At 35.7% G+C, this 13,566-nt stretch overlaps 2 protein-coding genes across 3 annotated transcripts in view; one reads left to right on the top strand and one right to left on the bottom strand.

The window, feature by feature from the left end:
• The window catches only part of LOC111058611 (pancreatic triacylglycerol lipase), a 35,265-nt gene extending 30,252 nt beyond the window's left edge, over positions 1–5,013 (top strand). Inside the window, exons 5-7 of one of the 2 annotated variants that reach the window (XM_039424426.1) lie at positions 995–1,213; positions 2,605–2,797; positions 3,846–5,013. In XM_039424426.1, coding sequence (XP_039280360.1) covers positions 995–1,213; positions 2,605–2,797; positions 3,846–3,909 — 476 coding nt within the window. In that variant the 3' untranslated portion in view covers positions 3,910–5,013. The remainder of the gene's footprint in view (positions 1–994; positions 1,214–2,604; positions 2,798–3,845) is intronic. The other variant, XM_039424429.1, reaches the window with a different exon arrangement.
• Positions 1–13,566, bottom strand: part of LOC111058615 (serine-rich adhesin for platelets) — a 77,019-nt gene that overhangs the window by 32,334 nt on the left and 31,119 nt on the right. The gene's annotated exons all lie outside the window — the stretch shown is intronic.

The following is a 13,566-nucleotide window of genomic DNA, read 5'->3' as shown; positions in this document are numbered from 1 at the left end:
GTCCAAGCCAAATAGTTAATCCATGGTAGTCTGCCTACATGGTTTCAATGTGAACTGTGTTAGAATTCAAGTAGTCAACTCCAATCCTAAATCTTAGCAAGCAGGGATTGGCTGAAGATTTGTGGGCCCTTGGCAGATTTATGGAGCGGTCGTTCTCCATCAAGCCTCTCCGGAGGGGGTGATCATGTGTGGGGGTAGGGGTCGTGTGGTGCGATTCTCAAACAACACTACACGCACACTACACATACGATGTATCATCGATAAAAAAGGAGCATTATTATCAAAGTTTGGATGGGAATATTTTAAATTAAAACTGAGTTTAGTGGAGTAAGATTTAGTGGAATTGTTTCAATATCTAGCCTGTTTTGCATCCGAATTTATTCAACATTGACTTGTATCTGAGTCGTTCCCATAAAGCTGGCAGGGGCTCTATGTTCGCTCCATTTTTTTTAATTTTATGTGATCTAAACAATAAATATTCCATACTTTTCCTACAATTTATATTGTGAAGGATGAGGATGATAATGACCACTTATATCACGAAGTAATTATGCTTTACTACAGTTGATTGAATCTGTTCAACGGTTCCTTGTCTATGGTCTGTTCAACAAGACTTGGAACAATATTCCTTCTTCACATTATATTGAACAGATGAAAAAGCCGATACATGACAATATTCATTTTCAGATTGGAGTAATGTCACTGAGATTAATACAAAAATAACAGGCAAATGATGAAGATCGACTTTATGAGCATTATTATTAATATTATAATTGATCTACTTTATATACCTGGCTAAGATGTCAGTACTTCAGAAGGTACCAAGTTCCTTTCTGGTGTTGTTGATCCGTTTGTCATACTGTAGAATAAATCGCACTGTTATTGTTCAACACATTGTACAAGAAGCAGTATTTTCACTGTTCTACATCCAAAACTTCTTCAAAAGTTTACCAAGTTCTTTTTGATATTGAGGTTGTGCTTTGACTTGTTGCAGGTCTAGACCCGGCGTTCCCTCTGTACATGTTCAGCAACATGCGTGGCCATTTGTCACCGAGCGACGCCGAGTTTGTGGACGTGATCCACACGGACGGCGGCGTGTTCGGCTTCCCCGTGCCTCTCGGTCACGCTGACTTCTTCCCCAACGGCGGCACTCCCATCCAGCCCGGATGCTGGCTCACCGAGCTCTTCCTTCATCGCGAACTTAGATACTTCAGTCAGTACTTTATCTTATCAAGCTCAACTGAACAATTAGTCTCCTGACATGTTCATTATGAGATCCATTTAGAATAGTGTTTGGTTATTGAAATGATCAATTGAAATTTTGAAATGAGAATCTTGATTATTTTGGGTGTAGAAATCCTAATGTTTGTGTGTGTGCTTTATTTTACTGTACGTATTATTTAAGTCTTGGACCCCATGACTTCAGTGGAAGTTATAGAGGCAATTGTTGGAAGCATGTATCGCCTCCACTTCATACTGAAGCATGGAATCTCACCCTTGAGGTTATCCTCATGTATATAAGTCACTTCTACTTTTTACCAATCATCCAGTGACAGAAACTATTGAAAGTATATGTCATATTGGGTCAAATGAGTAAGAATCAGTAGGTACCACCTAGCACAAACTAGCCAGTTTAGTCTGCTCCCCCAGGTGAACTCTGGCTTGGCTAGCAAACAAAGATAGTCGAAGTGAATAAACCTAGTACGCTCTATTCTAGTGTTTATTAGGCAAAACCTTAGTATTCACTATAATATAGGATACTCCTCTACGGTTTTATTCACTCGGATTTCGTCATAGTCACTACTAAGTTGAGCTTGCAAAAAGCCAAGGGTAGGTCAAGCTTTTACTTAGCTTTTAAAACTAGGCTTTATACACTCGGTAGCTAGTATTATCTGGAGAAGATCAAAGTCGCTAAGAGCGTACTAGGTATTTGCTAAGATATCTTCATTCACTACAAAGCTAGTAAAGGCTCCAAAAGCCGTTGGTATTGGGGCTTCTAGCCCCCACTAGTTCTTATTCTTATTCACTTGGCCCATTGGCCTCACTTTGAATGAATATTTAATGTCTTATTTTCACTGATTTGCATCAATTGTCTGTTCTCTCACGGAGGACAAATTATAATATTCGATAGTTTTTAAAGATGAATTACAATGATTTCTACCTATGAAGTTCTGGAGTCATAAATATTAGAGTATTCATTTAATTATGGAGACAACAGGTAGAAACCAATCTTGCCTCCTTTACACAATAATTTTTAACATAATACAATTTTAATGAAAAAAAAAAACTGAAAAATATTAACATCCATCATACTACCCACAATTTAGAGGATTGAGCAATGCCTCAAAATATCATAATGAGCCGCAGCCATCTTAATATTGTTAATTCAAACAAACTCGATATGCATGCTAGTTGAAACTCGTTGTAACTACAGTGGTTCAGACTTTGAGTGTGAATTCAATCAACAATAGTTAGAGCAAACTTATCTCCAGAAGTTTAGTGAATGTGGAAGTGGTGGTATTGTCACCAAGTTCAGTGTTCAAGTGTGTTGTATTTCCAAGTTTAGTGTTGAGGTGTGTAAGTTGAGTGTTGTTGTGTTGGTAGTTGCGTGCAGCCACAACCGGGCGTGGATGTACTACGCGGAGTCGGTGAACCGAGAGTACGCATTCGAAGCGACAGCGTGCAACAACTACCACCTCTACCTGCACGGCAAGTGTCCGGGTGAGCCGATACGTGGCGTCGCCTACGACCGACCGCAGCCCGATCGCCAGTACATGGGCATTGCCGCTCATCCCAAGTCAGTACAAAACATATAGAATACATTTTTAGATAGGATACACATAGTAGGATAAATTATTGTTCTCCCTCTTATCATTCGTTTTGGATACGCGTATAAGGAAACCGTATCAATATACTGATTAACAAGATATTGATACCCGTATCAGTTCCCAGAACACTTTTCTATTACAAGTTATTTCCATTTCCTTTCAGTGAACCTGCAAAATGTGCAATCTGTCATGGCTTTTCTCAATCATGATTCACAGATCAATGATTTCATCACTCTTATAAGTCATAGAGCTAACTGGTAGAAGATGATAGTATGCAAAATTAGGTTCATTTTCTGGCTTAAAAATAAAAAAATCATTCTCTTCTCCTACTATAGCTATTAATTTTTGAAGAGAATCATGCATTGCTAATTTGTTCGGTTTTGGCTGCTTTAAACTCAACTTCCCATTTCACAATTTATATTATAGAACTATTTATGTGTAATATTTTTATAATGAATATTTCGGTTTTTGTTTTGAAGGAGAGGCGAATTCTTCATTTCAGCAAACGATGAAATGAGCGTTGAAACTGAACTTATAAATTCATAATTTTCTCTCTCCTGTACTATTTCTATTCCTATCACTCTGATTTAGTTGAAATTCAATGATCCCCTATAATCACATTCTTGTAATTATCAAATTTCCAACATCTATAGTAATTAAATAGGAGCGTAATTCATCTATTATATTTAATAAGAAACGTAATTCAATTTCATCTACCTATCAATAATATGCTCATCTAGCGTTCTATTTTAAATATATTTTGCTGATGCCAGCCATTTCAATACAAACAGCGATTATGTTGAGTTTGCAAGTGATTGGAAAGTTCCACTTCAGTTTCCTCTTATAATGAGAAGAGCCAAAAAGTTGTTCTTCAACAACCAAAGAATTTGAAAGGTAAAGGCTGTTCCTTTGTTAACCGTAACGGCTTTAATGATTGGATTATTTGCTCGCTGATGAGAAAATTCTCCTAGAAACCTGCATAAAGAGAAAATTAAAAATGTTTATTCACTTTTACAGTTTACGAGGGAAATTCTACCTGAAGACGAACCAGGTTGCGCCGTATGGAAAATCAAGCTCCTGACCCACCTTTGCGAACTAGAGATTTCAAAAGACTTAACGACTTTAAATATAAAAATGTTGACTGGTTTAGGGGATATTGCCAATAACGGGACATCGTGTCCAAAGTGTTGTAATCTTAAGCGTGAAGTGGCTCATTTTATACATAATGTTACCTACTTGCTCAAGGACTTGAAAAATCTAGATCATTACCAGAGATCTACACTGTTACCATAAACTAGGTTTAAGTTGAATAGAAAAACTGGAAATACTATTCAGCCTCTTTCTTGTTTGTATTTGAATCGTACACTATTTGGATCTCAGTACCTGATAGCTTAAAATTCTAGGGTTCTATGATATTAAGGAAAAATTCCTTAAAAAATTGTAAAATAATAATCATCATGTGCTTAGAAGTTGAATGAGATTGAAGACCATTATATTGTAAGATAGGCCATTTTTGACTAGTTTCAACAATCCTCTGGTTGGGCCTCAATTGATAGCCTTTGGTAGGGATTAGCTGACAATCAAAAAACTGTACACTTAGCGGTTCTTATGCCCAGAGAATCTAGAATATAATTACATTCTATACATTTGACATTGTATTACATTCTTTAATCTTTGTTCTTGCCTTTTTCTTTCTTCTTTGTAAATTTTTCTTATTAATATTGATACTTGAGCATTGAAATATTTGATCTTAGCATTTTGTAATTTCCTGTTCCAAAGACTTCGATGCTATAATAGTAAGACTTTATAGCACTGTAACAAAATACTTCGACGGATAATAGTAAAAGTTGTCTATTGAAAAATACATTTGGTTCTCATTAGCTTAGCAAATTGGCCTTTCTCAATTATTAGTGTTGTGGGTGAAACGAGCTGATTCATTGAACATTACAAAACATGCATGAGAATAATCATCAGCATGTATTATTACATCCTGGAGTTTAATATATGTGAATATCATCGTACTAACTCGAAGCTATTTCTCTTTTACTTGGGTGGGTAAACTTACAGACTTTTTTTGTACAGAGTATTATTAATACTCGTATGCATCTTTATTGATTGCTAGATTTATTGGTTTGTCATATACATTCAATGATATGCGAAAATAAAAGATTTGTAACAAAATTCAGATATGTTTTTGAATGATTTTTCCCTATTTTATTTCGCACATTACATTAATTCGATTCTTGAATTCCCCCAATAATACACTTCATTAGTTTGTGTTTTATTTCTGGTTCAAAATTTTTCATAATAACTCAATATTTTTGAGTTCTGAGAGTTTATTGAATGTAATCATTCTTTTATATTTGGTTTTTAATTAAATCAAAATCAAAATTTCTAGAGTATTTATTTCTGGACTTAAAAGTGGACTCAAATCAATTCAAGTGGATAGCATAACCTATAATTTTTATTCATTCATAACTCTACCTTCATTATCATTCATCCCATCATAACCACCTAGGCTTAAAATACTTCTAGAAAGTCGCCTTGGTAAAATAATAAATGAATTATATTTGTATATGATTTTGTTCATACTGAAAACCATTTGATATATTACAGCAAATAGAAAAGAGTATATGATAGAATGATGAGTATTTTATGTTATATTAACAAATTAGTATATTTCTGCTGGAACTAATACTAAGAAATATAAAACTTATATTTAACAGTGTTGTATATTGCCAGTGTGTCTCTCCTAAATGATTGCAAATTAGAATACAAAACCATCATCCACTGCACCCATGTTCAGTTACTCGTAACCCCTCAGTTACTCAGTTACTCAGTTACCCCTATTCAGTTACTCGTAACAGAAGGAGGTGCTGGTTGATAGCTATTTCAATTTATTGAACTCCAGCTAAATAATCACCTTTTCGGCTAGGTCTACTGTTTCCCAAAATATCTAGTAAAATCTTCAATAAATGTACAGTAACAATTTAATCAAGTAATTCGAGATTGTGATCAACGTTGTTGAAATTGTAACCGTATCTTGTAGGTTAGTAGAGTATAAGTAGTACATCAAAGGCATCGATATTCTGTATGTTGCTACCAGCAGTAACGTGACTCTGAGAGTAGAGAGATTCCACTTGCAAAAAGATATAAAAACTAAGCGCAGTTGAGATCAACCGAGGGAAAAGGTGTCTGTTTTTCACATTGTCCTTTACTGAATAATTTATCTGCTTGGAATCAAGCTTTGACGATCATTGATTATGATCGATTGTTGCATTTGTCGAGAGGCATCGCTCTCGGGAGGGAGAGTACTGCAGCAGCAGGATACTCCGCGAGTTTCTAAACGCCAGCGACAAGTTACAGCGAACTGGCCAATGGAGTCGCGGGGTACCGCAACCAGAGGAGAACCTCATGGAGCGTGAGGGGTTAGAAGGTCGAGGGGGTCTGGCATACAGCCAACAATATCATCCCTTGTTCCCTCGCACTTCCACCCACTCCACCAGGAAAAACCATGACGTCATCATCAGCACCAAAGAGCTGCTGCTTCTCCCAGGCCAGGAACCATACCTTCACCCCCGATCACCCACCATTTAAATTTCGACCATACTCAACCCCTCGAAAGATATTATTCGGAGCCACATTCAAGTTACTTTCCTCACCTAGATTCCCCTTCCCCTTGTTCTGCCCATGGGGATTCAACGGGTGCTTAAACCTGGTCTTCTCCCTCAACCAACCGGCAATGCCGATACATGACTCTCTTCCCCCTTCGTTGCATACATTATGCACGACAAAGACTTGCCCTGTATCTTTTAGGCAGAACGGAAAGCGGAAACCCGTTCTCGATGAAAACTGAGAGTTTCTCTCTTCTTCTCATCCCCCTCTGCACCTTCCTTTACCCTCTTATTCACCATCTCTTTCCACCTCATGAGAGCAGAACACTCAACAGAAACAAAGCGAACGATACAATTCCTCTAATTTATTCACGGTGTGAACTTGAACATTTGATATAATCATGTGTTTACTCTCTCCTCCTCCTTTTGCCATTGATTTTCTCTCTCTCATCGTTACTCACTGTTACTCCTATCTTCCTCTTACATTCTACTCTCATTGTTTCTGTGGTCTCCACCTTCCCTTACTTTGCGCAGCGAAAATGTAATAAAGATAGTGATAAATCTTCACCCTTTCTAACTCGCAAAGGTGGAAGGCTGTACGATGATGTATGTTATTATTGTCTTCCATGTTATACAGCTATACTACTCCAATGCTCAGGTCAAGATGAACATAAACAAGTTATATGTGAACTTCATATTTGTTCACAATGTATACAATTATTCATAGATTCACTAGTTACTATGGATACTACCATGAATTTTGGTACGAATTACCTGTAATAGGCTATTTGATTGTGAATAACAAAATTGAATATTTAGGAATAATTCCACTGAGCATCATTGAAAAGAATGAGAGAGTAGGCCTAATCGATTTCATGGGGTTGGTTCAAGAGACACGATTATTTTAGTTTTTCTTTGATTTCGAAGGTGATAAATGTAGTTTACTCTCTGTGATATTGATTAGAGAATAGTTTCTTCAAAGATAAGTTGTTGAACAAATGCAATGTTGTTGGAAGCAGTGGGAGGAGGGATATAGGAGGAGAGTTGGCACGGATATTGCGGAGCGTAAACAGTGCCGCATTCTCCAGCTACTGAATTATCCAGCCATAGTAGTCATTACGTACTCCTATTCCACCTTCCCTGCTCCCTCCAAGACTTATGAGTTCACCAGCAGATGAGCTCACAAAACAGGCCAGATAATGAAATTCCTACCTTTTTCCAACTTCCACGACTACTGGTGACATTTTTCTCTGCTTAGCTGAAGCTACCCAATTTTTATTTAGCTAATGCGTGTACAGTATTTTGACCAGAGAAGGTTTTCATTAGACAACTGGATTGTTAGCAATGTTGATAGTCAATTGCAGGTGAAGTTATTATCATCCAAAGTTAGTAGACATTTCTGTCTACTAACGTTGATTATCATCTTCATCAAATTATGGTGTGCTCATATGGACTACTAACACTAATATCTTGATGAATTAGCACGATATCAAACATTGACAAATTATCGTATTGTTTTCAGTCATTGAAATATTATTCACATTGAGACCTTTAATTATTATCTCAGTTCATGAATAATATTGGGGCACCGAGCTTCACTCGTTATTCATTTATTGATAAACAGAACTCAATCATTCTTTAAAATGATTGGAGAAGGACTAACAGGCACAGCCCAAAACTGTTTCTTCCCTGAATGTTGAAACACATAAATAGTGTTCTATATTTCATAAACTTGAATTCAGGTCCAATTTCCAGTCCAAACATTTGAAAACAGAAAAGTTCCAATTTAGATTGTTTACAAACCAAATTGAATAACAAAATAACACTCACTAATCACTTAAGACTGTAAAATAATGATTGACCTTGAAAATTATGATATACTCCAATTTAAAATAATATACCATGTCATGTCAACAAATCAGATTATTTTGATCAAGTCGATTAAAATTTCGACCTAATATTTCTCGGGAGATAAGCTGATTGATTACAAATAGTTTAACAGCTCAACATAATTCTATGTCTCTCTTCTACACAGGCACTCCCATCTTCCGTTATCAACAGACGACGAAATTATCATGTGTTTTCCCAAGGATGAATAATTGTTATCCTTTTCATGTCCTTCAGCGAGTTTTTTTCCAGGGATGAGACCCAGTGCAATCAAATTATTATATTATAAACCTACTATGTTCCAAATTCCGTGGAAATCGTTAGAGCCGTTTTTCGAGATCCGTTGGACATAAATAATCATATAAATAACCATCTAAATAACCAAATATATACAGAAATTGATCGCTTAATATAATAGGATTAATAGTCTTGCTCGTTTATCATCGATACGATCGAATGAAACCATACTTGATTTTATAATCTAATCAACAGTCTCAAGCTCAGGTATTATTTTTGCTCCAAGCTCAGTTATTATTATTTGTCTTCCACACATTTTATTGAAAATTGAAAAAAATGGAAACCTTCATGGATAAAATAGTTTGAAGTGACTGGAAGCTGACTCAAATGATACATGTTTGATGACTCCATCTTGTGAAGTTGAGTGGAATTTTTAGCAAAGACTGAATAAAACGTACATTTTTAGGCTGCAGTACAAACAACAATGGGAAACAGGTGTGTGGGATCGCATTGGTAGGCCATCAGTTGTGAAGGGAGTTCAATCTGTTTTGTGATTCAGGAGAGAGACAGGAGCTCCCCGAGGGAGAGTTGTGTCAGAGGATGAGAGTCTGTCCAGGGATTGGACGTCATGTTTTCTCAGTAGTAGCACTGACTCTTTTAAGCTTAGTGAACAATCGAAAACAATTGTGAGCATTGCTTGGAAAATGATAATTGAAAAATGAGATCTAAATTCGAAAAGAGTCATCATAGCTAATAACTGTTATTCCACAACAATTACCTTTCCTGATCATATAAATTATTCTTGTATTCTTGGTTCCATTTGAGAGTAGATTCTGATTCAATAGGACATCACGATGGAAAAATTGCTAGCCATATACATGGACAACTGATTCTCTTATATAGTAAAATTGATTGAGATTCTCAGAAGAGAATACATTACTTTATTCTAGCCAGATAAAATTTCATGGATAATTCTTGGAGATCATGTTTCCCCTGAGAAAGAATCACAATAAGTTCGTCGCTATAAAAACAAGCTGCAATCTATATTTAGAAATTTCCAGTATCCTTCTTATAGTAATATGGAAGGGTGTATTAATAAAATCAAATTAACAATAATGCATAGATGTTTCATGCTACAGCTGAAAACCCCCATAAAAACCTTCTCTTTGGTCTTTCAAACTATTATGAAATTATATTTTACCATCCTATCCAGCGCAACTGAAAATCATTCATTCCTTAACATCACAAGAAGTCATGCTTCCTTGCTGAGGTTATTACCAAGTAACAACTTCCTGAATGAGTCTGATTCCCTCATAACCATGGAAGAACTATATAAGAATCATGCTTCCTGTCGGGATTGAAGAAAATCTGTTGAACAAATTTTCATAGCTAGTAATGATGAAGGTTTTATTTTTGAGTATATAGATCATTGAGGTTTCACATTTATGATAGGAACTCATTCATCAGAATGGAAATGATTTTGATTTACTAGGATTTATTACTTGTAACTCTCTTCTATTGAATTTACACAGAACCTACTGATAATCATTAGTCCTTATATTGATAAATTTATAGAATGTCTTGAAATTATAAAAGTACATTTCACTAAATACAGATGGTAATAAGCAACCGTGCATTATTTTTGAAAACATGTATTTCAATGCAACGTCCTCACAATTCCAAAAATACAAAGCTACAATACAAAGCCCCAACAGTCAGTCGGAGGGTTTTTCAATTAGAGCCGCTCGCATACAACTCACATGAGGAAGCCCAGATGCTTTGTAACTTTTCAAAACAAAAGCCATTTGAAAGTAAAAGCGGATGCTGTTAAGGGAAACATATTTAGCAGTTAGTACACAATGTAATGGTGTAGAGGACTTGCGGCTGTAATTTGAACAGACGGGCTCTCCAGAAAGGCAAGTAAGAGAAGTAACAGGGTATTTGTGGTGGAGGGGAGGGGATGCTCAGTGGTTGAAGTAGTTGCCCCTGATGGAGAGAGCACGGCAACACGGCAGGCAGTTCTGCCTTCCCTCCAAGGAGTAGTACTCTACATTGATTTCCTCTCCTAGAGCTTTCTGTCGTTTAAACGCAGCAGTGAAGGAAGGAGACTCACTTGTGTTTTCGCTACAATATCCGCAATCTAATTGACTGCATCAAGTGGAGATTGTATTACTGGTCTTGAAGCTGGAAATCCAATCTTCAACAGAATGCTCATCCTCTTTCCAGACTTTCATTGTAAAGAAATCTGGTTTGTATTTGATACTGCCTAATGAGGGTAGGATTAGGTTGGTGCAGTCTGTAAGTGGGGAGGGGGGAATGAAGAAGAGGCTCAAGGAAGATGACGGAATAATATTGGCCCGAAATAGAAATAGAACCTCATAGAAGATAAAAGTTATATCATGTATCATGTTTCATGTGAAAAATATTTTTTTCCATAAGTAAGAAAATTATGATTTTCAGTATAACCGAAAAATTTTGATTTTTTTTATTCTTACTGTGATATTTCATCCATCATCTCAGAATAAGATCTTGTTGATAATTATAATTGAGAGATTATGATAAAGAATATTTTCAGGACCTCATATAAGCTCATAAAGCTAGGAGTAGCTCCAGTATCTTAAGGAGCTTATGAGGAGTATCTTTGTTTTTAAATCTGTATGTTGTATATACAAACCGTATTTCATGAAAGAAAAGAGAAATTTCAAGATATATTTCCACTCCTGTTTATTAGAAAAATGATGTCACGAGATTATCAAGAAGACACCAATTAAACATGGAAATATTTTTTTAAAAGTGAATATTGATAAAATCGGGAATTTTTCATCTGTATGAAACTAGAGATGAAGTTTAAAATATAACTATTTCAAAGTAAGCTCTATCCTGCTTTTCAATAGTATCAATTGGGGACGGTTACATTATAGGTTTTTTCTCTGAAGAAAGTATTATTTTGTTGAATTCATAACAGTCATAACTTAAATTTTCATATCAACATTCAAAATTTGAGATTTCTTGCCATCATTTTGGGATCAAAATATCTGTGTTCGAAAATACTGATGATACATAACTTTTATCAGACTAATTTATTGGAAATTCGGGAATGGAAAAGTGACGGCTAACCCTGTTTTCCTATTCAAAATCATTTCATGATAATGTGATTATGTAATTGATGAATGAATAGATAACAAGAAATTTCTCACTTTGAGGGGTATACTGTTTTCTTCCAGAAGATTCCCAGAAATCCAAAATCCCACTCAAAATCATTCTGCCTCCATTGCTGCAAAACAATTTGAATTAGGATCGTCACTCTTTCTCTTTTGTTTGAAGAGAGGTCGAAGCGTAGCCAACAGCATCACAAAGGGTTTAGTGTCGAGGGTTTTGGTGAAGGGTGTTGGTGGCGGGAAGGGGGTTGTTGTTTGGTCTCCCGAGATGTAGACTAATCTCTGGAGTGCTGTCCGACAAACTGATGACGTGGATGTCCAAGCGAGAAGAGGGACCGAGCAAGAAGAGAACAACAGCAAACATGTCTTATCTTCCTCGTCTTAATTCAGTTGGTGGTGCTTTCTGGACAGATCCGACACGAACGAAACATCAACTATAATTTCAGGCATTCAGCTGTCATTTCTCCACTTCAAAGGCACGTTTCTAGTGCAAAATATAAGCGACAAGCCTTATCTCACAATGAATTGTGCGGAAAGATGGTTTTATCACTGCTTGTAAGAATCCACTTGAACAGTTCATGCTTTGTGGAAATGTTTTCATGCTGTTCGGGAATTTATTGGAAACGACTGTTATCAAATGAACTTCAAGAATGGGTTAGTACTTGTAATCCTACTAATGAAGAATGAATTACCGTACCAAATACTGTCATTAGAAGATTATAATTTTTTTTGTGAATTACTTTTTGTGAAGTACTTCTTGATGAATTCGGAAGTAATTCTTGAAAAAAAAACAAATTAAAAATAATTTATGAAGCTACAGAATAGGTTCATAATTCATATAAAGCTTTATGATATTCGCCTGCTCTCCTTATTCAATAATTATATTGAATATAAGGATATTATTCCGAATACCGAAATAATTCCAAATAATTTTTGATTGACATTGTTCTTAACAATTAGTTCTCGAGAGACGTTTTTAAATCCAAATTGTTAACTTCATTATAAACGAACTAAATTGCATAATTCTCTTAGCAAATCCAGGATAATTATATTCCAATTATCATTCAAATCACCTGAGTTTCACCACCATTTTGTCAGGATGTTTTTGTTTTTCCATCTCACTAGTAAAGGAAAATCCCCAAAGGTCTCTGGTGATCCATATTATTCTGAATAGCTCAATCACTGTGTTATTTTGATTGTCAGTTTTATTCACAAGCCAGAATTATCGCGTCAATACCGTGACATGAAATTATCAGTGCAACAATATTTTTGGCCTCATATTATCTCTAATCACTCAAAACAATATACGCTACATGAGATTGAAACTGTAACAATAATTATTATGTTAAATCATACTGAAAGCGTATACAAGCAACACATACATTCCTGTATGTGTGAGCTTATTCGAATGTTGAACCACAGAGAAACCAAAGCTATAGGTCATCTCTGGTTGAACTCACTATGTTGTTACTATTACAACTTAATAACTCTGAATTCGTCACTCATTTCTCATTTCGTTCTCATTATTCAAGTTGTTCTCCCATTAATTGACATGCTTCGTGTTAATAGTCTCTAAAGTCCATTATATGTCTGTCATCAACAAACTCAGCATTTCGTCAATTCTAATTAATCGGACGGAAACGCTGTTGCAATTTGCTCATCACATTCTGCTCATCCATTAATCGTATCATCAATACACTGGCTCAACTCTCATCCCAGGCTTCTATTATGAACAATAGCACAGGCCATTTGAGTTGATGATACTGTATACTCTACCAATTCACTTACATCCAAATATAGCTTGTAAACCGAGCAATAAACTATATTCAGCTTACAAGCAAA

This window comes from Nilaparvata lugens, chromosome 1 (genome assembly GCF_014356525.2).
Source record: "Nilaparvata lugens isolate BPH chromosome 1, ASM1435652v1, whole genome shotgun sequence".
Taxonomy (NCBI): Eukaryota; Metazoa; Arthropoda; class Insecta; order Hemiptera; family Delphacidae; genus Nilaparvata; species Nilaparvata lugens.
The sequence above is the reverse complement of the archived record's forward strand: the minus strand, read 5'-3'. Positions and strand labels throughout refer to the sequence as shown.